Genomic DNA, 23,927 nt, shown 5'->3' on the forward strand with positions numbered 1-23,927 from the left:
AACATAGGTCCAATTAGATTAGTTATAATGAGGACAATAGACTAAGTTTAACATCCAGACTCCTGATTAACTGGTCTAATGGGTCAGACGACTTAAACTCCTGAAAATCGAGAAGATTTATTTTTCTTGATTTATAATGATGGGATGCCTGTATAAATTGAATTAAACTGGTTTTGTACTGGTTAGTCGATTTTGTACTGATGTATTGAAATTCAATTTTTCAGATGACACGGACGATTACCACATCGACTCGTCGTGAAGTGCGGCGAAACCAGCTCCGAGAGGAGATTCAGGAGATAGAGTATAAGTCTGCTTATGGAGTTGACGGACATGTTAGACGGCTGGATAGACTATTTTGGAAACTTGAATAAGAAGAGTTTCCAGTCCTGGACAATTATAGGATCTGGGCATTGATGCATTTATTGCCAGAGTATCCCAGGATAATAGCAGACTATGTATGGGGGCGTCATCAAGGGAGTGTCACATATTCAGTACTGTGTGAGGAACTACTTCACCATATGGGTGAAGAAGAGCCTGAAGAGTCTGAAGAGGACCAGGAGATGCTCGAGGAAGATCCAGAAATGGATCTAATGGAGAATCCTGAAGCTACCCCATCTGAGATTATCCCAAATGAGTCCAGGTTAATAGGGATAGTGTTGGCTGCTATACTAGTGTTTGTCCTAGCGGGAGCAGTGCTGGCCTATCTAGTTTATTAGTGTTCTGTTTGTTGTCGTTATGTACGAGCAGTGTTAGCTCATTTAGTTTTGAGTCATGTAATAATTTCTGTTGTTTTGTACGAACAGAATTATATAATAAAAGTTATGTTATATGTTAACTAACTTGGAAATGATTAGTTCATATAAATATGATTCGTTAATATAAAATGATTTGTTCATTAGTTGGGATATGTGTAATATAATTGATCAGTGCTGATTAGATTAGAACATACAAATGATGAGTGGAAACAATGTTATCACTTGATTTTATAAACTAACTCTAATTTACACTGAGTCAATAAATAGTTGCACATATATGAATTACACTGAAATAATAAATAATTTATTTATTTATGTAGATCATGGTAACTAAAAACATCATAGCTGAACTCAATAAGGGTGAGAAATTATATGGGGATAACTACAAAATCTGGCACCTCAAAATACAATATGTACTTGAGGAACAAGAAGTTCTGGAGGCTGTAAATCAAATCATGGAAGAACCAGTTGATGGTTCTACAGCACAGCACAGACGTGACCTTGATGCCTATAAGGCATAGAAAAGGAAGGACTTCATTGCTAAGGGCATATTGATTAGTTCAATGGTAGATGACCTAGTATTTGAATATGAGCCATTACCATCGGCTCATGCAGTCTGGGTAGCCCTTAGAGAGAAGTACAGTGGAGTCAGTCTGAGTAAGCTCTGTCAGCTAACTATCAAGTTTGATAGTTGTAAGAAGCGCTCGAATGTTACCATGGCCCAACATCTCAGGGAGATGGGTAATATGATTCGAGAGCTTAAGACTGCTGGTTATACGTTGACCGATGAACAACAGGTTCAGGCAGTTATCCGTTCCCTTCCTGATTCTTGGGAAATGATGAAACAGAACCTGACCCATAGTGAGAGTATTAAGACTTTCGCTGATGTCTCACGCCATGTGGAACTTGAGGCGGACAGTATTGAATCCGCAAGGATTTCAGGTCAAGCTTTTGTAGCTGAAGGTTCTGGTTCCAAGAATAAGAACAAGTGGTTCAAGAAAGGAAAGGGGAAAGGAAAGGAGGCTAATGCTGTTACTGCGAAAAACCAAATCAAGAAGAAAGGAAAGAAATATGGACAAAAACCTAAGAGCAGGTTGACTTGCTTCAACAGTGGCAAGAAGGGTCATTTTGCTCGGGATTGTACTAAGGCTAAAAAGGTAAATCCATTTTTGTCTTCTTTCCACGAGCAATATGTTGCAAGTACAGTGTTGTTAGCTGATTCGTATCCTTTGTGGATTGTAGATTCAGGAGCAACGAACCACGTAGCTCGTGATCGAGCTACATATGTGGAGTACCGTCGGGTACCAGCTGGCAACAAATGGATATATGTAGGAAACAATGCAAGAATTGAAGTCAAAGGAATTGGCACTTGCAAGCTCAACCTACGTGGTGGAGGCACCTTGTTTCTACATGATGTCCTGTACGCTCCTGAGATTCAACGGAATCTGGTTCCCGTTATTTGTCTTCTTGATTTAGGTTACAATGTAAATTTTTATAGCCGTTGTGTGGAACTTCGAATTAACTCTGTGTTATTTGGATATGGTTATGTAACAAATGGTTTTATGGTTCTTGATATAGAACCAAATAATAATAGTTGTTTTTCAAACATTGCTCTTACTAGTAATGCTGATGTTAATGATGAAATTTGGCATGCTAGATTGGGACATATAGGACAAGAACGAATGAATAGATTAGCTAAGGAGGGTCTCTTAGGCACTCATGCTAAGATTAACTTGTCTATATGTGAGCATTGTCTTGTTGGAAAGACGACTAGGAAACCATTTGGTAAGGCTATTAGGGCTGAATCATCATTGCAATTAATTCATTCGGATATTTGTGGTCCGATGAATATGAAGGCTAGAAATGGGAGTTCTTATTTCATTACATTTATCGATGACTTCACACGTTTTGGTTATGTGTATTTGATTTCTCATAAATCTGAAGCATTGGATTGCTTTATTCGTTACTTGAACGAAGTTGAGAATCAATTGGAACGTAAGGTTAAAACCTTGCGCACTGACCGTGGAGGAGAATATTTGTCTGATCAGTTCAAGACAATGTGTAATGAGAAAGGGATTGTTAGACAACTTACTATCCCTGGAACTCCACAGCAAAATGGGGTTGCTGAAAGAAGAAATAGGACTCTTCTTGAAATGGTTAGGTCTATGATGGTGCAAGCTAATTTGCCAATCTCCTATTGGGGAGATGCATTACTAGTAGCGACCTATATACTTAACAAAGTACCTTCAAAGTCAGTTCCATCTACCCCACATGAACGTTGGACAGGCAGAAAGCCGGATCTGAGTAATCTGAGACCTTGGGGGTCAGCTGCCTACGTTCATGATAAGACTCACGAATATGGAAAACTAGGACCCAGAGGTAAGAAGTGTATCTTTATAAGGTACTCTGAGACCTCTAAGGGTTATGTTTTTATTGGTGAGCGATAAGATGGAATCATCTCTGAGATAGAGTCAAGAGATGCTACTTTTCTAGAAACTGAGTTCCCAACACGAGGTGAAGTTGATAAGACAATTCCTCTATATGAGATAGAGGAGGAGGATAATGTTCCTTTATCAACAAATCAGGAGATGCCTGAATCTAGTCAACCGAGTGGGAGTAATTTGTCACTGAATGAGTCAGTTTCTCAACAGTCTAACCTTCGAAGAAGTAGTCGTCAGATTATTCCTCGGAGAAGGTTTGATATTGAGAATGAGGCATTAATGGTTCTCCCAGTTGACGTTGAGGAACCTCGAACAGTTGAGGAAGCTTTGAACAGCTCAATTAGAAAAGAATGGAAAGTTGCAATGGATGAAGAAATGGAGTCAATGAGAAAGAATCAAGTTTGAGATTTAGTCGATCTTCCTCCGGGCCGAAGGGCTATTGGGAATAAGTGGATTCTCAAAGTAAAGAGGAAAGCAGATGGATCGATTAATCGATACAAAGCTCGATTAGTTGCAAAAGGATATACCCAAATGGAGGGTATTGACTTTGAAGAGACATTCTCCCCAGTTGTGAAGTTTGTGTCAGTACGTGTCATCCTAGCTATAGTAGCACAATATGACATGGAATTACATCAGATGGATGTAAAAACGGCTTTCCTTAATGGTAATCTTGACGAAAAAATCTATATGGTACAACCGGAAGGTTATGTTGCTGAAGGCCAAGAGAAAAGAGTATGTAGACTTCGGAAGTCTATATATGGGCTAAAGCAAGCGTCAAGACAATGGAACATAAGATTTAATGAAGTAATATTATCTTATGGTTTCGAAATGATCAATGAGGATCATTGTGTTTACCTAAGAAAGGAAAAAAGGAAAGCTTGTCATTTTATCATTATATGTTGATGATATGCTAATAGCTGGAAGTAACATAAAGAGTGCGATAGAAGTCAAAAGTTGGCTGTCATCACAATTTGACATAATAGATATGGGAGAAGCAGAGTACATCTTAGGAGTGAAGATCGTTAGAGACCGATCAAAGTGGCTTTTGGGTTTGTCTCAAGAAGCTTATATCACTAAGATGCTACAACACTTCAATATGTCAGATTACAACATTGAACAGACGCCTATTGCGAAAGGTACTGTCTTGAGCAAAAGTATGTATCCCAAGACTCCTGAGGAAATAGCCGAAATGAAGAAAAAACCATATGCAGTGCTATTGGTAGTTTGATGTACACTATGTTGTGTACTCGTCCCGATATAAGCTATGCTGTTGGCTTAGTTAGTCGTTTCCAATCAAACCCAGGATCGAGACACTAGAAAGCGGTGAAGATGATATTCAGATATCTTAAAGGAACAGCTGATTATTGCCTCTGTTTCCAAGGATCAGATATAAGCCTAAGTGGCTACTCAGATGCAGATTGGGCAGGGGACCTGATGACAGAAAATCCACATCTGGCTATGTCTTCTTGCTGAATGATAGCGCCATCTCATGGAATAGCAAGAAGCAAGCTTGTGTAGCCTTGTCGACAATGGAAGCTGAGTATGTGGCTTATGCAGCGGCTGTGCAAGAGGTTGTCTGGCTAAGAAGGTTCCTGAAGCATCTGAGGATTGCTGAGGATAGTGGGAGTCCTGTTACTGTATACTGTGACAGTCAAGCTGCGATAGCTTTTTCCAAGGATCCCAAATACCACAGCAAAGGCAAGCATATAGAAATTAAGTATAATTTTGTAAGGGATATTGTTGACAAGAAAAAGATTATTCTTGAGTACATCCCTACACGAAAAATGCTTACTGATCATTTTACTAAGCCATTGACTAAAGAGTCATTTCATGGGCATATGAAGTCTTTGGGACTTCGGAGAATGTAACAATTGTAAAAACATTTTGATAAATGAAAAATTCTATGATCTATTCAGTGTATATGTCTTGGTTACATTCGAATAAAAGTCTCGATAAGCATGTTGGCAGATTGGGATTGGTCCACTCACATGGGCAATCATCTCTATTTGTTAAGTACGAATAGAGGTAAGATCGTTGCTTATGGGACAACTTTTGTAGTTGTGAATAGAGACATACCCATAAGTTAAGGTCGCCTTGATATTTGTGTCAAGATGAGATCATTTGTGTAATGATTGGAGTAAATGCACCCACCATTTACTGAATCTGCTTGAAGCCATATTAGAATTTATATGTTGAATTCAGGATTAGACATTGGGAATGCCTAGATCGAAATCTGTACGATGTTATAATTGGGAAAAATATGCGCTCTTTTTGGTAAAGAGAATAACATCGTAGCATGTGATTCATACCACATGTGCTATGACGACAAGAAGGGTTGTAGGAGAATGGATCCCTGCTTCTCTACTATGTGAGACCCTTGAGATTATAAGTTAATCTCGATTTTACCCTAAGTGACTATTTAGCTGTCTACTTGAAGTTCTGATCAGTGTCTGCTACTTTAGCATGTTTCCTATTGACTATGGATGATTCGGTCTATGGAGCATAACTAGGAAAGCAACTGATTAGAATGAATGAATTCTAGCTAAAAAGGAAGATTAAGATTGATTTACATCTGCGACATTTATTCACTGGTACCGGTTACATTTTTAATTCAGTACATAAAATGTAATTGTGAATAATTTGTTTGATTGGAGGTGTTGAACATGCTCTTGACATATGGTCAATATGAGGGATTAGAGATGTTCATGATGATATAAATAATTTAATCTGGGGTAAAGGCAAGCCATTTATGTCTATGATTCGTTCTATGGATATTTATGTCTCTGATTTGTTCTATGGAGCAGCTAAGTAAGGTGTGACAATCTTCTTAGCAATTGAATGCTCACTGTGCTTGCTGTCACACAAACCATTTTCCCTAATGTATGGAATGAATGTTCTGATCTGGTCTTCGTGACTTGATTCTCATAAAGTCTATGTGACTTATTTGGTCTTTGTGACTAAATTTTGCTCTGGTCTTCGTGACTTAATCCTCATAAAGTCTTCGTGACTTATTTAGTCTTTGTGACTAATTTCACTCTGGTCTTCGTGACTTGATCACCTTATAGTCTATGTGGCTGACATGGTCTATGTGACCATATGGATTGACTTGGACGAGTGGGAGATGTTGGGCGTTACACTTGGCAGACGAAAGGGTTCGTCCCTTTCGCTGTCGCAAACGGCAGTTTGCTGGGAACGCCAAGGAGACGAAGGGGCGTCCTTTCCCCTTCGTCTTCCTCAGCCTTCTTATAAGAGGCGTCCAAGGCAATTAGAGGTGGAGCAGAGGTTGATGCGAAGGTAATCAGCGAGTAGAGGCGTGAGGTGATCAGTGAGCAAAGAGAGACCGTCTAGGGATGGGATTTGGTTTGTGGAATAGTCCGAGAAGGTTCCGTGTGATGATCTTCTCGGCGACAGCAGCAGCGACGTCTCCGGCGGTTCATCGGCGACTTCATCGACCGGCGTCTTTGGTTGCGGTTCTTCGGGAGATCCATGTGAGTAGTTATCGCTTTATTTAATTGCTTCGTTTTAATTTTCATGCTCTCAAAACTACCAACAGGAACATCCACCACTGCCTCGACAAAGTCCCTTAACGAAATTCAATATTAAATTTCCTTATATAACTCTAAGTTTAACCAAAAAGAACAATCGAATCACAAGATCGAAAAAAATAAAAGAAACACAAATTTGAAACAAATCCGAACATCTAGAATCTCTAGCCTCTTGTGTTTGGTATTTCAAAATCCATACAAAGAAAAAACTAGTATGATGCGGAAAATAATTACTAGTTATACCTTTTTTTGTAATAAACAACTCTTAATCTTCTATCGTATTCCTCTTCTTATCTCAGACGTTGTGTGGGCAACGATCTACCGAGATGAGAATCCACCAAGACCTTCTTCTTCCTTCTTCCAAGTTTCGGGCAAGCAACTTTCTCCAAGAAATTATAAATCTCGACCACCAACCAAGCTCCAAGGGAAAACTAGAAAACAAAATCCTCCTTTCTCTTCTTCTTCTCCAAGCTAGATCCGTCCACCAAAACAAGCTTCTTGAGATTGATGAGGTTCGGCCACAAAGGAGGAAGAAAAGGAGGAGAAGATGCTAGGGCCGTCCACCACCAAGGAGGAAAAGAGAGAGGAAAAATAGAAGAGAATTATATCTCATGAAGGCACCCCCTCCCTTTCTTTTATAATCCTTGGTCTTGACAAATAAGGAAAGTTTTAATAAAAATTTCCTTATTTTCTTTGCCATGGAAAGGAAAATTTAATTGATTAAAAACAATTTCCTTTTCTTAAATTAAAGTAGTCGACCACCTCATAGCTCCTTATTTAAGCCTTCCAAAGTTTTTTTTTTTTAAAAAAATATTTTTAATTCTGGGATGAATTCTGGATTCGTCCCAGATTCTAGTATGAATTTGACAACGAAAACATATTTTGTTGGGAATTTGAAATGAAAATATTTTGTTGCAGATTTCGTTATTAATTTGGGTCGATTTTTATTTTTGTCGTCAGAGTTGTTACGATTTTATGATGAAAAATATTTGTCCTAGATTTTCATTTCTAATTCATTATTTTTTTGTAGTGTTATGTATTAATTTTCTAGTAATTTTCTGAACATTCAACGAGTGCAAGAGACTTCTCCGTCTTCAACGAAAGATATTTTTTTATGCTTTTATTTGCCTTAGAGTAACAACTACATAAGTTGTAACCAAGTAACTCTTTTTATCTCTTTTTTTTTAAGTTGTTAATTCATTTTGTAGTTGTTCAATTAACGTATTATAATTGTGCGATTGTTACTAATTTGAGTCGAGAGATCGAAGAATGTTTATTTTTATTATACAAGTAATTCATCCTCTTTTTTACTGAATTAACATATTATAATTGTACGATTATTACTAATTTGAGTCGAGAGATCGAAGAATGTTTATTTTTATTATACAAATAATTCATCCTCTTTTTTACAGGCTCCACTACATCAATACATATGAAAGAACTATGATAATTTTATTATATTCAGATTCTTCAACAATTTCAGTTTCAAATTTTTAGTATTTATTTTCTGGCATGATTCTCAATAAAACTATATATCTTTATTTTATGTTTTTTTATATTTGAGTTTTTTATGCTTGTAGAATTTACTAAGCTTAAGATTTTATAAAGATTACACAAGAAGCTTCTTTGATATGAAAAGGATGAGATCACAAAGGAGGTTAAGGCACATTTGGGTTGGATATTACCGTCATTATGTGGTAATTTTAAGGCACATTTGGGTTGGATATTACCATCATTATGTGGTAATTTTAAAAGACGATTTGTTTATTCCTAGTGTCTTATGAATCTGTCTCTGGGTCAACATGAAAGAGATAAATTATTGATGATTATTAGTCATTAGTACAATGATCAAGATATGAGAGAAGACATGTTCAGACACATCAAATTTCGATCTCATGATTTAATGTAATAACACCTTATATTTTAACTTTCACACCATCCTAATAAATGATATCATCATCATTATATGATAAAAGATGATTCATTCAATATCTCTATCAATCTATCTCTAATCTAATACAGAAAAAATAAATTATAAATAATTATTAATTATTAGTACAACTCGACAAGATACACTAGGCGAAGGCCACCATTATGGTCCTAGAGGAGGATCTTCAAGTATAGGCCGTCTGTGATTTGAAAAGTTTGGCTCCGAGAGTCTTTGTTCCTTGTAGCTCAATTATGTCCTCAGATGGTGGCTTAACAACGGAGCTGCCTATTCCGACCAAGACTCGCAACACGCTTCCCCTCTAATCAGCATCGGTTCTCTTCGGCTCGCTCATGAGGCTCCAATCGGCGTGGATTAGCCGATCCTGATTGTACTCATGCTGTCGTATCCAAACAGACAACACGATTTTATGGATGATGGTCCCTCAATATTATCCACGTGTTAGACTACATTCAAAAAATGAGGTGTTCGCCGTTTGTTCGAAGGACGCGATCTCCAACGGTAAGTTGGAAAACCGGTGGGCGGGCAGCGTGCGGTGTCTGATGCTGAGCCGAGCGCAGCGAGATCGGAGAGTGACGTCACACGTGACGCGATGCTGGATGCTGGGAGCGCACCACTCTAAAAGTTAGCTCAGAGTTGTACCTCGTTGATGACTCATCAAGACAGCTAACTTCAGGCGGGACCACGAACCAGCACAGGTAATTGGGTAAAAAACTTGGTCAATTGAAGTAGGTCTACGTATGCTGCTGAGATTTTACTCATTTCATTTTTTTTCCCTTTTTACTTTTATTTTGAGAATTTCATTTTTGTCATATTTTCATTTACCTCCTAAGAGTTCCAAAAATTACAGTTTGGCCTCTAATTTTTTGCCAAGTAACAAATTATAATCAATAAGAAGATAGTAAGGATATAATTGTTCACAAACATGAGAGAAAGCACAACGCTTCATATGAATTAACTATTCATGAGTTAACTTGATGGTAAGAATTTATTTATATTTTTTAAACAAATATAAGGCAGATTAAATGAATAAATTTAAATAATTTATTAAATAAAATAAAATAAATAAAATTATGAAGGTCATAAATTTTAAAAAATAAAGTCTTGAACAATCGTTTAAAACTTAATTAATTTGAAGTTAGTTTGACTTGTTGAATAATATAACATTTTATCTCGTTTATAGCCTCAACAAAGAATTATAGTTTGAAAATTATGTGTAAATTGTAATGAGTTTCTAAGGAGTAATAAGGATACAAGCAAAGTACAAGGGTCAAATAAAATAAAATATGATTTTATTATTAATTTTTTTGACTCGCTTTTGGTGAATTATTGCTCATCACGATTTAACTAAAACGCACTTGAAGGGGCGTCGTGTCGCCGTTCCCGATCGCCCGCCGGGAGAGCCGCGGTTAAACCCTAGCCGCGAGGTAAGGGCCACCGGTTTGAATCTACGTCTCTCTCTTTCTATGTATTCTTACTAATTGAACTAATCAATTTTGTAGGTGGTTGCCGTTTGAATTGCGAGCAGTTGCTTGTGTTTTTTTCTCATGTTATTTTGATGTATCTGGCGTCGGATTGTTCGGAAATTGCCGAGGTTTAGTAGTCCGATTAGTTGGGTATGTGCAGCAGTGGGATTCGGTGGTGTTTAGGGTTGATGTGGTAGGGTTGGTCTGGTGCGGGATTGGTTGTCTTGCGCTTATTTCTTTCTTTGTCGTTGGATTTTTGTTCGCCCTTTTTATTTTTGCACTTAGATGCTCGAGTTATGTTCCTGCGCAATGGAGAACCTTTTAGAGCAAAAAGGAGAGTGTTTTCCTTCTTCTTAAAGGGAATTCATGGCGCATATAGACACCAGTCAGTGACCTTTTCAGAGCATGATTCGTTAATCAAGCTAAATGATGTTTCTGTTTTCTCTTAAATTTTGGTAAAATCATTCAAAATTCTCTTTGCTTCTTTAATGAGGTATAGAAAGTTTATAATTTAACAGTAGAAATTAGAATGAACGATAGCAAAATGCTCCCTTTTTTCAGTTTCATATACCATACTCAGTAGGTCTTGTTATGGCGAGAATTAGGATGGGTGGTTGTTGATAAAAAATTTAGATTTTTCATTCTTGTGTGGGCTCTGTGACACAGGGAATTGCCTCATTTTTTTATTTTTATTTTGGTTTTATAATGAACTGATGAGACAAATATCCTTCTTCACTTTCATGTATTTGGGAGAAGATGATTATGTTGATAGTTAATTGCTTTTATAAACATTGTTGCATTGAGGTGAGACATTGTTGTTCATTACTGCAGGGCTATGAGACTCAATACCTCTTGATCAAGGGTGGGCGACTTGAAGTCTCTGATTGATACATTGTAAAGGTTGAAGCCTTTGTTGGTTGATCTATTGTCCACTTGACCCTCCCTGAAGTATGCCTCGAGTGAAAAGGCTCTATGAGGTCTGTAAAGCATCATTCTCCAATAGTGGGCCCATATCTGCTGAAGCTCTTGAAAATGTACGGTCCTGTTTAGGTGAGAAACACACCATTTCTCTACTTGCATGTTTTTTTTTTTGTGCTTCCTTTTATCTCAGTTTTGGGCTGAAAGTTCTATGTTAATTTGAACTGTGAAGCATGCTACTCTGCCCATTATTTATCCTCATCCTTTTTGTATACCACATTTTCTTATTAAAGAATATGGGTAATAGATCACCTCTTGAATCATATTTTGCAGACTAACAACATGATTGAATATATAATGAACCATGCACATTCAAATCATGTCAAAGGAGTCTGTTAGAGTAATTCATGAAATAAGTATGTCATTTGATTCTGTGACCAAAAAGAAACTTTGCATATTAGCAAATATGGTTATTTGGCCATATATAGGTGACTGCTGCTTGACTAATATTCCCATAAATTATCAATTTCATTGCATGATTTCTCCATGGATGAATGGGATCAAACAATAATGTTTAAGATTTAGGTTTCAAATCATAATTGAGCATTTGTAGTTTCTTTCAAAATTCCTCTTGTACCTCTCATTGTCATAGTTAGGGATTCAATGTCTTTGTACTTTGAGTCTCATAGTGCATTTATTGTCTGTACACGTGTAAAATTATCTTAAATTCCGTTTCATATATATACCAAATGATAAAATGTGATTATCATGGAAGGACAGTTTGATCTACTTGAGCTTTCTAATCATTGATGAATTTGGGAGCTGATATTTGTTGAAACATGGAAGTTAAGCATCCTATCAAGGGGTAGTTTCTTTCTAGTCTACCATTGTAGAATGAAAAACTGTGAAAGTCAATTCTGCATAGGTAGTCATTCAATAGTTCCTTGCAAAATTTGGGAAAACTTTATATCATTAAGAAATTGCTGAATACTGAATGTTTCTGATAGTTCATATAGGTTTTATGGGTCTAATTTTCATTTCAACTATTTTTTATTGTTTATGATAACGGTATACCAGAATGCATGTGGATCTGAACAGCTAAAATCATTCATTCACTGGGTCTAATAAGCCATAATAGTTAACATACTACAGGGTGCTAACAGTTAAAATGACAAGTATTGGTTGGTATATATTTGTCTCACTTGAAACTAAACGCCATTAACTCTTCTTGACCCTATCAAGTATCAACAACTTCGTATTTAAGTTGATGATGATTTTCCCACTTTCTTGTCATTTTATGTAAAGTTTCAGTTTTGTGTTTATTCTCTCATAGTGCTAGTCTTTTTTTAGCTGAGTTCTTGTCCATATGACAGTGTCCTTGTTTAGGTATTATTTTCTCATTGGTTTTGTACAAAATAAAAATCTGTAAATGCCGCATTAAAAGGGCAGCCCGGTGCACAAAGTTCTCGCCATGCGGGGTCCCGGGGAAGGATCCATTGTACGCAGCCGTACCCTGCTTTTTGCAAAAGGTTGTTTCCAGGATTCGAACCCGTGACCTTTTGGTCACAAAGTAATGTTTCCAGGATTCGAACCTGTGACCTTTTGGTCACAAAGCAACAACTTTACCGTTGCGCCAAGGCTCCCTTCAAGTTACAAAATCGATATTCTTTCTCTGTATTTGCTTTTGAGAGCATTGCTATCTGAGATACAAGTGCTTCAAGCTTAGTGTCCTTTCCAATAATTTGAGTGATTTTGTCTATGAAACACACTACTTTATCTATTGTGTTAACACTCGAGGATTCATCTTTTATCCTTTTTATACTTGTTTGGTTTCAACATGGTTAAGCTTCCTGTTCATTCCTTTCAGTTGACTTTGCTCTTCACCACTTGCATTATTCTGTATTGTTCATCTGTTATCCATTTCCTTGCTTTATAGCACATTTGAAAAGCTGACAAGTAAAAAGTTCTCACGTATGATGTGAAACTCTCCTTGGTATTCTTCAAGTATTTGTTGATGCTTTGATCGGTCCGACCACTTGCGTGCATAAAAAAATTCATACTTTTCACATGCACCTTTTCCCTTGTTAAATTTGGATCCTTGCGATCCAAAAAGGTCTAGTTGTTTCTTATTCCTTGAAGTTCTTGAAACTTTTATTCAAGGATGTAACTATTTCTGTTTGATATACTAGTTAGGTTATTCTTCTTTCCAATTGTAAGAATAATTGAAAAGATCACATCCTTGATTTGTTTTATATGGTTTGACTAAATTTTGCAACCATAATTATAGGGATTAATTATAGGAATCCCACTAATAACTGTTAACTGCAAGCCCTCAATAATTTGAAAATACTAGGACACCTCTTGAACTTTCCATCTACTGAAAAATGTGCTTATAAATATTATTTTCCTGTATTATCTCTATCCTTGTCAGCAAAATAACTCAGTGAACACCAACTTCATCTGAGACGACCTATAATTTTTTTGCCAACAAAGTTATGATGCCATCATGATTTTCACTGATAAGAGCAAGTATGTCAAACCACTTTACCAGGTGATTTCAGGTGAACTGGTTTGCACAGCAGTATGACAAAAATTCAGGTAGTGTCCCTTTTTATCCATTAGGAGTTTTGGTGTCGATAACAAATGCATGTGTATGTGTGGGAAAGAGACTCCCACTAAATTATACTTGCTAATTTAATTCATGGCTTGTTTCCTTGCAATTTGGCTTGCTTTTGGACTTGAGTTTTTCCAACCTCACTTTGATTTTTTTCAGATGATATTAAACCTTCTGACGTGGGACTTGAAAAGGAGGCTCAAATAGCACGAGGGTGGAAAATTTCCATGAATTCAAATGGAAGAAGAGGGCGTAATGGAAATAATCAGTGCCCACCTCCTATCAAATATCTACATGTACATGAGTGTGAAAACTTTTCTGTAAGAATCTGATCTTTTTCTGGAGTAGGTCAAAGAAAAGTTACTTGATTTACAACATTCCTGCAGCTTTCTAACTCATTCCAATAATTTCTGTCTCTTATCTTGAAAAGAATGAAGTCAAGATCTTCTGTTGACGAACAAATTATAACCGTAAATGAAATGATGATATCTTGATTTTCTCTATTTATTCTACAGATTGGGATATTCTGCATGCCACCTTCATCTGTTATTCCACTTCATAACCATCCAGGAATGACAGTGCTGAGCAAGCTTCTTTATGGGACAATGCTTGTCAAATCATATGACTGGATTGATACTGAGGGATCCGTTGATCCATCTGAAGGTTTGTGCCCTTTGTAAATAGTTTCTTGGGAGTTGTGCACATAATTATATTTCTCTTGTGTAGCAAGTTCTCTTCACTTGATGCTTGTTTTCTTTTTGAGGGGTGTTTTCCAATGCATGGTAATCATTTCCTTGAATAGTTAGTTATCTTCTGAAATTGGTGGTATTAGGTAATCCTAAAAGTCTTAATCTTCTCACTAAGATCACATGTTCCCATATTTTTCTTAATTTTAGGCCCACAGCCCCAAGTAAGCATTCAATGTTCACTATAAGAAATGAACCTTTCTTAACGTCCCAACTTACTGGACTGAAAGAGAAACTGAGTCAGACAAAAGCTGGCAACTAATTAAAAGTCACATTGTTTTAAGAAAACATATTACTTTGATTAGCACTGATAATAGGCCTTAGATTGACAAAAAGGAGATGAAATAGAGATCTATGTGTCAGTTTGAACAGCATGAAAAAGGAAAACAGATGATGGTATTACAATATTGTAGTCCTACTTGAATAAGATGTATTGGTTCAAAATCTCAAGTCGTACCAGAGTTTTAGACTTTGACTAGAACTACTATTTTGGTTTCAGTGTCTTGACATATGATGCTGGTGGAGAGTTGGAGGGGTAGAAGGAAGAAAAAGAAGAGAAGACACCTATATAGTTAAGTTCAGACTTTATGTCTCATAAGGAATGGTACGATTTGACGTTGAATTGTACAGACACAAGATAAAAAAATTATTTTAATTCATCTTGACATGTTTTATAGGATGCTAGGGGATATCGTTAGTATAACACGTTTCTTAATGACATAATTGACACAAAAACGCATGATAAGGTACTTGTGACCGAATAGTATCAAGTTCACAAATTTGTCAAAATGATATGTTTCGACTAGGCCGCCCGGCATGGTACGAGACTACACAAGTAATAAAAGATGATACTCAGTGTCCTTGACACAATAATCAAGATTTGTGACAACAAGGAGTTTCAGGAAACAACATTATCATAAGACTAGACAAACACAAGTAATAACAATAAAATGTATAACAAGGAGTTTAAGAATGCTCATTCAGTAGAAAACTCCTCTTGAGATACTCATAGTGTGCTTGACCATTAGATGATAGCTTCTTGACCGAGATTCAAGAACAGCTAGCAGTATATATATCCAACTTAATAGAGAAAAAATATTATATCATTGAGCTTAAGACAATGTCAAAAGAGATGTTTAAATAACCCTTTGAGGTTGGTTTGGGTCCTTGTACAATTTCATTGTAAAGATGCAGTTGATATTTAGTCACCTTGGGGAGTGGCTAGTAGTTAGGTTTACCTAATTACCTTCCTCTTGAAAGTCTGCTCTGCTCAGTAAAGTGAGTTTCAGTTAGCTAGTTTTCAAGGTTATCAAAACATTAGTAAGTTGGGAAAAGTCCTAGTAACATTTCCTAAAGTTATCTAAATGATTGCGTGATATGCGAGGGGATGGAATGGTTGAATTATAATGATTTGGCACATTACATTTTTTTTTTTTCAACTTCTTTGATCTTTTCTCTATCTTTAATCCCATTGCATTCTTCGATCTTTTGTCTCCTGATTCTCTAAGTATCTTCACATCTAATGTTGTTTCCCATATATTTCTGACTCATGTCCATTTAGCTACATATTTTATACTTTGCCAAATGAAATCATCAAAAACATGAGATCATCAAGTCACCCAGGTACTAAACCTTGGGGCAAAAAAGTTGCACTGACAAAGTAATTTGACTATGCATAAGCTAATATGCATCATCTGAGATCAACTAAATTAGAACTGAAGAATAACCAAGCTTTATAATAAAAAAGTATTCTGTATATTCCACTTTTGTCTAACATTCTCAGGTACCGTTTGAAAAAACTCTTCCTGGCAAACACACAATCATTAGAAAATGCTTCTAACAGTAATTAGACGTTATGTTTGTAAAGATTATACTAAAAGGAGCAAGATGGTTTTTTTTGCACCTTTTTTTGATAATTTTCCAACTATCTCCCACTCAACATAGTTTCAGCCTATTTTGATGAATAATAATAATAATAATAATAATAATAATAAAAATAAAGATGTGCTTCTACTGATTATCATAAGTTGATTTCCTGTGGGAGGGTGGCTTAGTCCCATGTGCAATGTAGACAGAATACTCTTGGGCACTAGAAGAATGAGATGTTCAAGATAGATTGCTCATGTTATTGTGAAGTTTTCATAGGTTGATGTCAGAATAGAATCTAAAGAAAAATTTCTGACATAGGAAGACAAATCTATGCTGAGGTTTACTACTATACACTTTTTTGTGGTTGATTTTGAACTTGTACCATATTTTCAAACCCTTGTATTTCGTTTGTAGCTCATTTGAGATTATTGCCTATTTTGATGAATCAAAGAATAAAAAAGGAAAGAAAAGCTTCTACTGATGATCATAGGCTGATTTCAGGGTGGCTTAGTCCCATGTGCAACGTAGACAGAATAATACTTTTTGGTACTAGAAGAATGTGATGTTCAACGATGGTTCATGTCATTGTGAAGTTCGTCCCTAATTGATGTCAGAATATAGCCTATGAAAAGTGTCTGACTTTGGAAGACAAATATGTGTGATGAGGTTTACTATCATATACTTTTTTTGTGGTTGGTTTTGAACTTGGACCATAGCTAAAAACCCTCTCATTTCGCTTGTAGCTCATTCGAGATTATTGAAAGGATCTATTGGAGAAATGACACCAAACATTCTATCTCTAATAGTATTAAATTGCATTTTATAAGAGCGAGACGATTTGATCCAACAACTGTGGCTAAATTGGCATAGTATTTTTTTCAGACTCGACCCTTGTTGATTGTAGAAGAAGCTTATTTTTAGAACTGATTTATCCATGGCCAATTTTTTATGTCGATGTTCAATACCTGTCATTATGAATGCATGGGACAGGTACCTTTGTCACCAATATGACTAAGGGGGCGTTTGGTTCTCTCCTAGGAATCGGAATGGGAATAGGTATCATAGTATTATGGAATGGGAATGAGTATGAGCTTGGGTATCATTCTTAAAAATGATGTTTGGTTAGTTAAATATTTTCAATCGGAATGAACCTAAATTTTCTTTTTTACCCTTATAGCAAAATAAGAGAAAAAATTAGACGGGAGAGAAAATTGAATGTGAGAGAAACATATGATGAGAGAAAATGATGAGAGAGAAAATATGATGAGAGAGAAAGTGTGATGGAAAAAATGAAGTGAGAGAAAGTATGATAAGAGAAAATGAAATAGTGAGGAGAGAGAAAGTATGATGAGAGAAAAAGTGGGTTGAGAGAGATAGAGTGATGGGGAAAAATGAAGAGAGAGAAAGTGTGATGAGAGAAAATGAAAGACTAGGGAGAGAGAAAGTATGATGAGAGAGAAAATGTGTTGGGAAAAATGAAGAGAGAGAAAGTATTACGAGAGAAAATGAAAGGGTGAGGAGAGAGAAAGTATGATGAGAGAGAAAGTGGGTTGAGAGAGAAAGAGTAATGAGAAAAAAATGAAGAGAGAAAAAGTGTGATGAGAGAAAATGAGAGACTGAGGAGAGAAAGTATGATGAGTGAGAAATTGTGATTAGAGAAAATAAGGAGAGTGATGAGAGAGAATGAAAAGAGAGAGTGTGATGAGAGAAAATGAGGAGAGAGTATGCTAAGAGAGATTGAGGAGAGAGAAAGTACGATGAGAGAGAAAGTATGATGAAAAAATAAGGAGAAAGTGTGTAATGAGAGAGAAAGTGTGATGGAAGAGAATGAAGAGAGAAAAAATGAGGGGAGAGAGTGTATAATGAGAGAGAATATAGAGAGAAAATTATAGATAATGTGTGATGATAGAGAATGAGGAGAGAGAAAGTATGTTGAGAGAGAAAGTGTGATGATAAAATAGGGAGAGAGAAAATATAATGAGAGAGAACAAGGAGAGAGTGTGTGAAATTAAAAAAAATTAAACAAATATACTAAGGGTATTTTTGTCCAAAACTTAAGGGTGGAGGTGAGTTTCATCCAAACCCAAGGGAGGGGGTGGGTTTCATCCATACCCAAATTTTTGGGTTTCATTTCAAAATTTTGATTCCATTCCCATCAACCAAACACAAGGTTTGGAAATGAATTCATTCCCTCATTCCCAAACCCATAAACCAAACACCACCTAAATACTTTAACATTTTCATCTGAGTGAATCCTATTATCTTTCCAGCTAGCCCTAAGTTTGCTTGTTGCTTTCATGCTTCAAATAGCTGGGATTCATTTGGGAGCATGTCACGCATGTGCTAATTTCTTACCTTAAGAAGAGTGTGCGCTTGGATTCATTCATAAATTCAAGGTTCATTAGGATTCTTGAATCATTCCATTGCACAATAATATCCACCATAGTAGAGCATAATTTATTTTCTGATTCTACACCTTAATTTTGCTCGAGAATTACGTGTAAATGATCTTATGTTTTTCAGCTCGACCAGCAGAGCTTGTTAGAGATGGCCAGATGACTGCGCCCTGTGGGACAACCATCCTCTACCCTACAAGCGGTGGCAACATTCATTCTTTTAAAGCAATAACTCCCTGTGCTCTCTTTGATGTTCTATCACCCCCATACTCAGCAAATGATGAACGTGATTGCACTTATTTCAAGAAGTCAAGAACAAGTTCATCTGGTACACATTTTTTTAATGAATTATTACATGCTTGCATTGTTGCTAGTCGACCATAATGTCTCGAGATGGTGTTATATCTGTGCTTTATTTGAATTCCTTGAAGGTGTGTTACCTAATGGTGTAGATGCTTCAAAGGTGGCGTGGTTGGAAGAGTGTCAACCGTCGGAGAGCTTTGTTGTTCACAGAGGGCCGTACCGGGGCCAAATTGTCAACAATCAATGATTTCCCCATTCACTGTATTATAGACTTTCATTCCGATGAGCTCTTTTAACATGGGGAAAACATGGGTTTGATATCTGTTTACCTGCAGCAATATGATTCCAATGACTTTTCGGCATCTTGGTAAGTCAGGAAGCTTGTTGTGTATCATACACAGACATCTGGTATCATTTCCACAATCCTTTCTTTAGTCAAAGAATGGAAGTGTTCTTCAACCAAGGAACTACTTCGGCGGTCAGAAAAAATAATTCATCCATACGCCATCAAAGGCATCTTTACGTGATCTGATCTTTGTTTCAGGTGACATGTTCTACCTTTCTTCTCAATCCCCTTAGTACTTTACTCAGGTTGTCGCCTATTGCCTTAATAGCGAACAAAATTTTGAGTAGGATATGGAAAATGCCAGTAGTAACTCAGCTTGTTTTGAGATTTTGAAGTGAATTCTTGGCTGGTTTATTTGCAGGACTATGAACTCATCAGATCATTTGGCTTTTCGATGCACTGAATATTTTGCAAGTATGTTTTCTTTTTGGAGTGTCGTCTTTCATTATTTTTGGTGGTGTTGCTATCAGTTTTAGAAGAATATTTTTGAATTTAGAGAAAAAAGAGACTTGAAAATGCACTAATTAACACATGAACCATTGTCCTATTCCATCTTCTACTTCTCGAACTGTCTTAGTCTGTCGTCTCCCAATCTCGTCTTATACGCTGCCTTTTTGTACTCTCTCCAAGTAAACTCATTGTATCTCCGCTCCTCCCCATCTACCATTACCTCTGCCATTGCGGTGATCCTCGTCTCCTCGGCCGGCCCGAAGAAGTATATCATTGACAACCTTGACCTCTCGGTGTCGGTCACCACCACTCGGTGCTTTATGCTCTTGAACCGCCCGTTTGTCAAAACCTATAACAACATATTCACAATCAACTACAAAAAGCTTATGACACACTGGGAATTTTGGTCTCAATCGAAAGGGTAATTGTTTAGTGTTCTTTGGTGAAGAATTGCACCAAGGATAAAATTACTCTCGCTATAGTAGTTACTCGAGGGCCCCTCCTGACTGGATATCATAAATTTGAGAGGAATTTTCTAAAGTATTCTTCTTTTTAAAAATAAATTAAAATAAAATAAAAAATTTCAATGCAGATCAGTGAGTGCGATTGACGGTAGCAATGATTGACGATCGAGACTGATCTAGCCGCGACCGGTGTCACAGTAGTAGTTGATGCTATGAATATTCATGTCGGTCCATATTTTATTTTTTAATATATATATATATATATGCACGATTTGATAATCTTTTGAAAACAGAATCTTCTAATTGCAGAAAGGCCCCTTAATAGTTTGCACGAGTTAGCGCGCTTTGAATCTCAATCAATCATTTGTGAATGGTCGAGATTAAATATTTAAATTGTAAAAATGTAGGGGCTTTTAAACAATATTTTGATTTTGTTTTAAGCGATACCTATTTAAAGTTGCGGAATTCGCCATTTAATTTGTAGGCCAGTGTTAAATGGTTAAAATTTGATCCATGGACTTTCTTTTAATTTTTAGGATTGTTATTAAGGATATCTAAGTAATCTCATATTTAATCAATTATATTATTATTTTTATTTTTTTCATATTTAGTTTTTAAAAATCATCCCTCTATATTATTATTGATTAATTATGTTTCTAAAATTACATGGATTTATTAAAACCCTTTAAATTCATTTTCTATTAGATTTGCCGTAATGTTTATATATCCTATCAACCCATTCCTAGGACAATACGAAAAAGATAAATCACGGACATGTCAAGTTTCAACCTCAATATGTAATAATATCCTATGTCTCAATCATTACACCGTCCTAAGGGGATAATATTATTGCATTCAAAAATAATACTATTATGGTATTGTATTTTAAATATCAATATTATTATGATGTTAATTTTTAAAATATAATATTATATTAGTTCTAAGATTTATAGGGTATTAAAGTGATGTTGAATTTAAGAGTTAAGATCCTCTAGTCCGTAATTCATAATCTCTTCTATAATTTGCACATTGAATTATGGTTAGAATCTGATCAAAATTGACTACGATCTCTCCTGGATTCACTTTCCCATCCAAGTTGCCGTTTGGGTCGAAGTAGGAGGCCACAGACGATGGGTGGACTATATGACGCCAAGTGGAAGCGGTCCATCCATCATCGGCTATCTCCGATCGTCTACATCGACCCAAACTATAATTTAAATAAGAAGATGAACTTAGGAGAGATTGTAGCTAATTTTGATAAGATTCTAAAATAAATTAGGGAAGGGATCGAGAAAAACTTAGAGATGGTGGATCAGAAGTTATGCCCTCTAAATTTAAATGTTGAATTTTAAAAATCAATATTAAAGAAATATTAATTTTTAAAATACAATGCCACAATAATATTGTTACATCCAATACTTTGTTTGACTAAAGCATCATTGGTTAGCGAATGAGATAAAATGGGAAGCTAGAAAATTTGAAAGTTAAAATGGGATTTTCAGAATTCTGTCAACTTTAAGTGCGCCTAATGCCGTTTAATTGTTTGTTACCTGCATAGCGTCGCCGACGTTGACGAAGAAGGCCCGGCGGTCCGGCGGGACGGCGACCCAGCTACCGTCCTTTCCGGCTACCTGCAGGCCGGCGGCACCGTCGGAGCGAAGAACCGACATGATCTGCGGGTCGGTGTGCTCTCCGAACCCGGTGAGGCCGCCGCCGTCGAACCCCTCCAGGAGGAGAGGGCAGGGAGGGTAGTGGTTCAGCCGGAATATTCCGTCACTCTCCTCCTCCGTCACCATCTTGCTCAGCCGATCTCTCTGCTTCATCCTGAGGCCCTCCGCCACCAGCTCTAGAATCTCTCCGGCGAGCCGCTTCACGGCGACCAAGTACTCTCCCAACGACGAGCTTAAAAACAAAAACAGAGTATAATCGATTCGATCATGAACAGTGCGAAAAACACACAAAAATCAAAATGATGAAAAATTATCAAAAATATAGAGAAAAATCAAAAGGAAAAAGGAAAAATGATGATTTTTTACATTGGGACGGTGGTCGTCGAGGATACTGCGAAGAGGAGATACTCCACCCAACCGACGTCGCCGTTGCGGCCGATCGTCTGGTGGCCGTAGCCGAAGGGGTCGGCGGGTCCGAGGGCGCTCTCCTTGTCGGCAGGCGGCCGGGCGAAGAAGGCTGCGGCCTCGGCCTCGAGCCGGCACAACAGCTCCAAGGGAATGCCGTGGTTGACGACCTTGAAGAAGCCCGAGTCTTCGCAGGCCTCGATGATGGCAGCGGAGGCGGCGGCACGGGGCTTCGAGAGGTCGACGACGGAGATGCTGCCGCCGCTGCTGGCGGCGAGCTTGGGCGGCTTCACGAGGGGGATTTGGTGGAGGGTGGGGTTGGATAGCACTACCATGGCTGCTGTTTGCGGAGAAAAACAGAGTATTGCATATCTTCTCTGTGGGTTGCATTCCATGGGGTTTTATTTATATAGGAACCAACGAATCCGACAATATATACAAATGCGACTAGCCTAATGCTCGGAAGGGCAGCTTGATGCATAAAAAATAATTAATTAGGTTGAATAATGTCGCATTTAGGATGATTGGTCTGACTCGATGGAAGTCTTTCATCAATCATCAGGATAAATTGAGAAATAATCAAACCGTGAATAACTGGAAGATAACTGAATATCCTTACCGCTACATCATATCCCTGGGTTGTAGTCTACACATAAGTTGATATAATATAGGGTCCTCAAGAAAATCTATTGTACATAATTTTATCCTATTTTGTAAAAAGTTATTTTTGAGATTCAAATCCGTGATCTCTATGTTACATGACGATAATTTTATCGTAATGTTAAGGATCCTGTTCTTTTATTTACTCCCAAGGACGGATAAAAAAGGAAGAGTCATCTCTACCGACAAAGATTCATTGAAAAGATACAACTAACTTAGATTAGATTAGCTTAGCTTAGCTTACAATGAAAATGGAAATAATGATAAAAAATATATAATGACTAGGGTTAGGGATGAACTCCTAATTATCATTCAATGAGTGTTACAATTCTAACTCCAAATGTATATCTCCAAATTTAAGTTTTAATTTGCATGATGTGTTATGAATATTTAAGTTCATTTTGTTGTTCTTTGTGATTTCATAAACGGCAATCTAGTATATAAAGTTCCCGTCGATGTGAAGTCTTATAGAAGAGTTGGATCACATTAAATTTATTATACGTAATCTTATTTTATATTAAAAAAAATATTTTCATAACTCGAATCCATAAAAACATAAAGTCACAATAATTTTATCGTTAACCAAATCTCTATTTCATTCTTCATGGCTTCATAGTTTTCTTAATTTACTTGGAATTATATTTTCTAATAATATATGTGTACATGATTATAGTACGTGCAGAGCCCGAAATTATAATTTACTCGGACTAATTAGTCGATGATAGAAATTGTATATCTTACTATTTTATTAAAAAATTTTCCTCTTTACTAATTAATTTTGGTGAACCCTAAAATGAATTTACATTAATATCTTTTTTTCTATTCACACTAAAAATAATTCCAAGATTTATTAGTAATTCCACAAGCGAACCAATCAGTGATCTAGAGTTTGAGACTAAACTGCGGCATATTATTATGAATTTTTATAATC

General features: G+C 36.6%; 2 protein-coding genes across 5 annotated transcripts; one reads left to right on the forward strand and one right to left on the reverse strand.

Moving 5' to 3' along the window:
• The first annotated feature begins 9,998 nt into the window (after positions 1-9,998).
• On the forward strand, positions 9,999-19,764 carry LOC122023909 (plant cysteine oxidase 4-like). 4 transcript variants are annotated; one of them, XR_006123254.1, is made up of 8 exons: positions 10,089-10,116; positions 10,192-10,305; positions 10,987-11,205; positions 13,847-14,007; positions 14,203-14,350; positions 18,826-19,026; positions 19,130-19,545; positions 19,709-19,764. XR_006123254.1 is itself a non-coding variant. In XM_042582335.1 (7 exons), the coding sequence occupies exons 3-7, from the start codon at positions 11,106-11,108 to the stop codon at positions 19,246-19,248; spliced, it is 729 nt and encodes a 242-aa protein (XP_042438269.1). In that variant the 5' UTR covers positions 10,010-10,116; positions 10,192-10,305; positions 10,987-11,105; the 3' UTR covers positions 19,249-19,724. The 4 variants fall into 4 exon arrangements, 3 of the variants coding, with proteins under 3 accessions (XP_042438267.1, XP_042438269.1, XP_042438268.1); XM_042582335.1 differs by having other exon boundaries at positions 10,010-10,116; positions 19,130-19,724; XM_042582333.1 differs by lacking the exon at positions 10,192-10,305 and having other exon boundaries at positions 9,999-10,116; positions 19,130-19,724.
• Positions 19,765-19,771: 7 nt separating this feature from the next.
• Positions 19,772-22,720, reverse strand: LOC122023910 (gibberellin 2-beta-dioxygenase-like). The gene is made up of 3 exons (XM_042582336.1): positions 22,298-22,720; positions 21,812-22,163; positions 19,772-20,146 (listed from the first exon to the last, which is right to left on the reverse strand). Exons 1-3 carry the CDS (start codon positions 22,669-22,671, stop codon positions 19,904-19,906), a joined length of 969 nt encoding a protein of 322 aa, XP_042438270.1. The 5' UTR covers positions 22,672-22,720; the 3' UTR covers positions 19,772-19,903.
• Positions 22,721-23,927: the final 1,207 nt, after the last annotated feature.

The sequence above is a fragment of the Zingiber officinale genome, chromosome 9B, assembly GCF_018446385.1.
Source record: "Zingiber officinale cultivar Zhangliang chromosome 9B, Zo_v1.1, whole genome shotgun sequence".
NCBI lineage: Eukaryota > Viridiplantae > Streptophyta > Magnoliopsida > Zingiberales > Zingiberaceae > Zingiber > Zingiber officinale.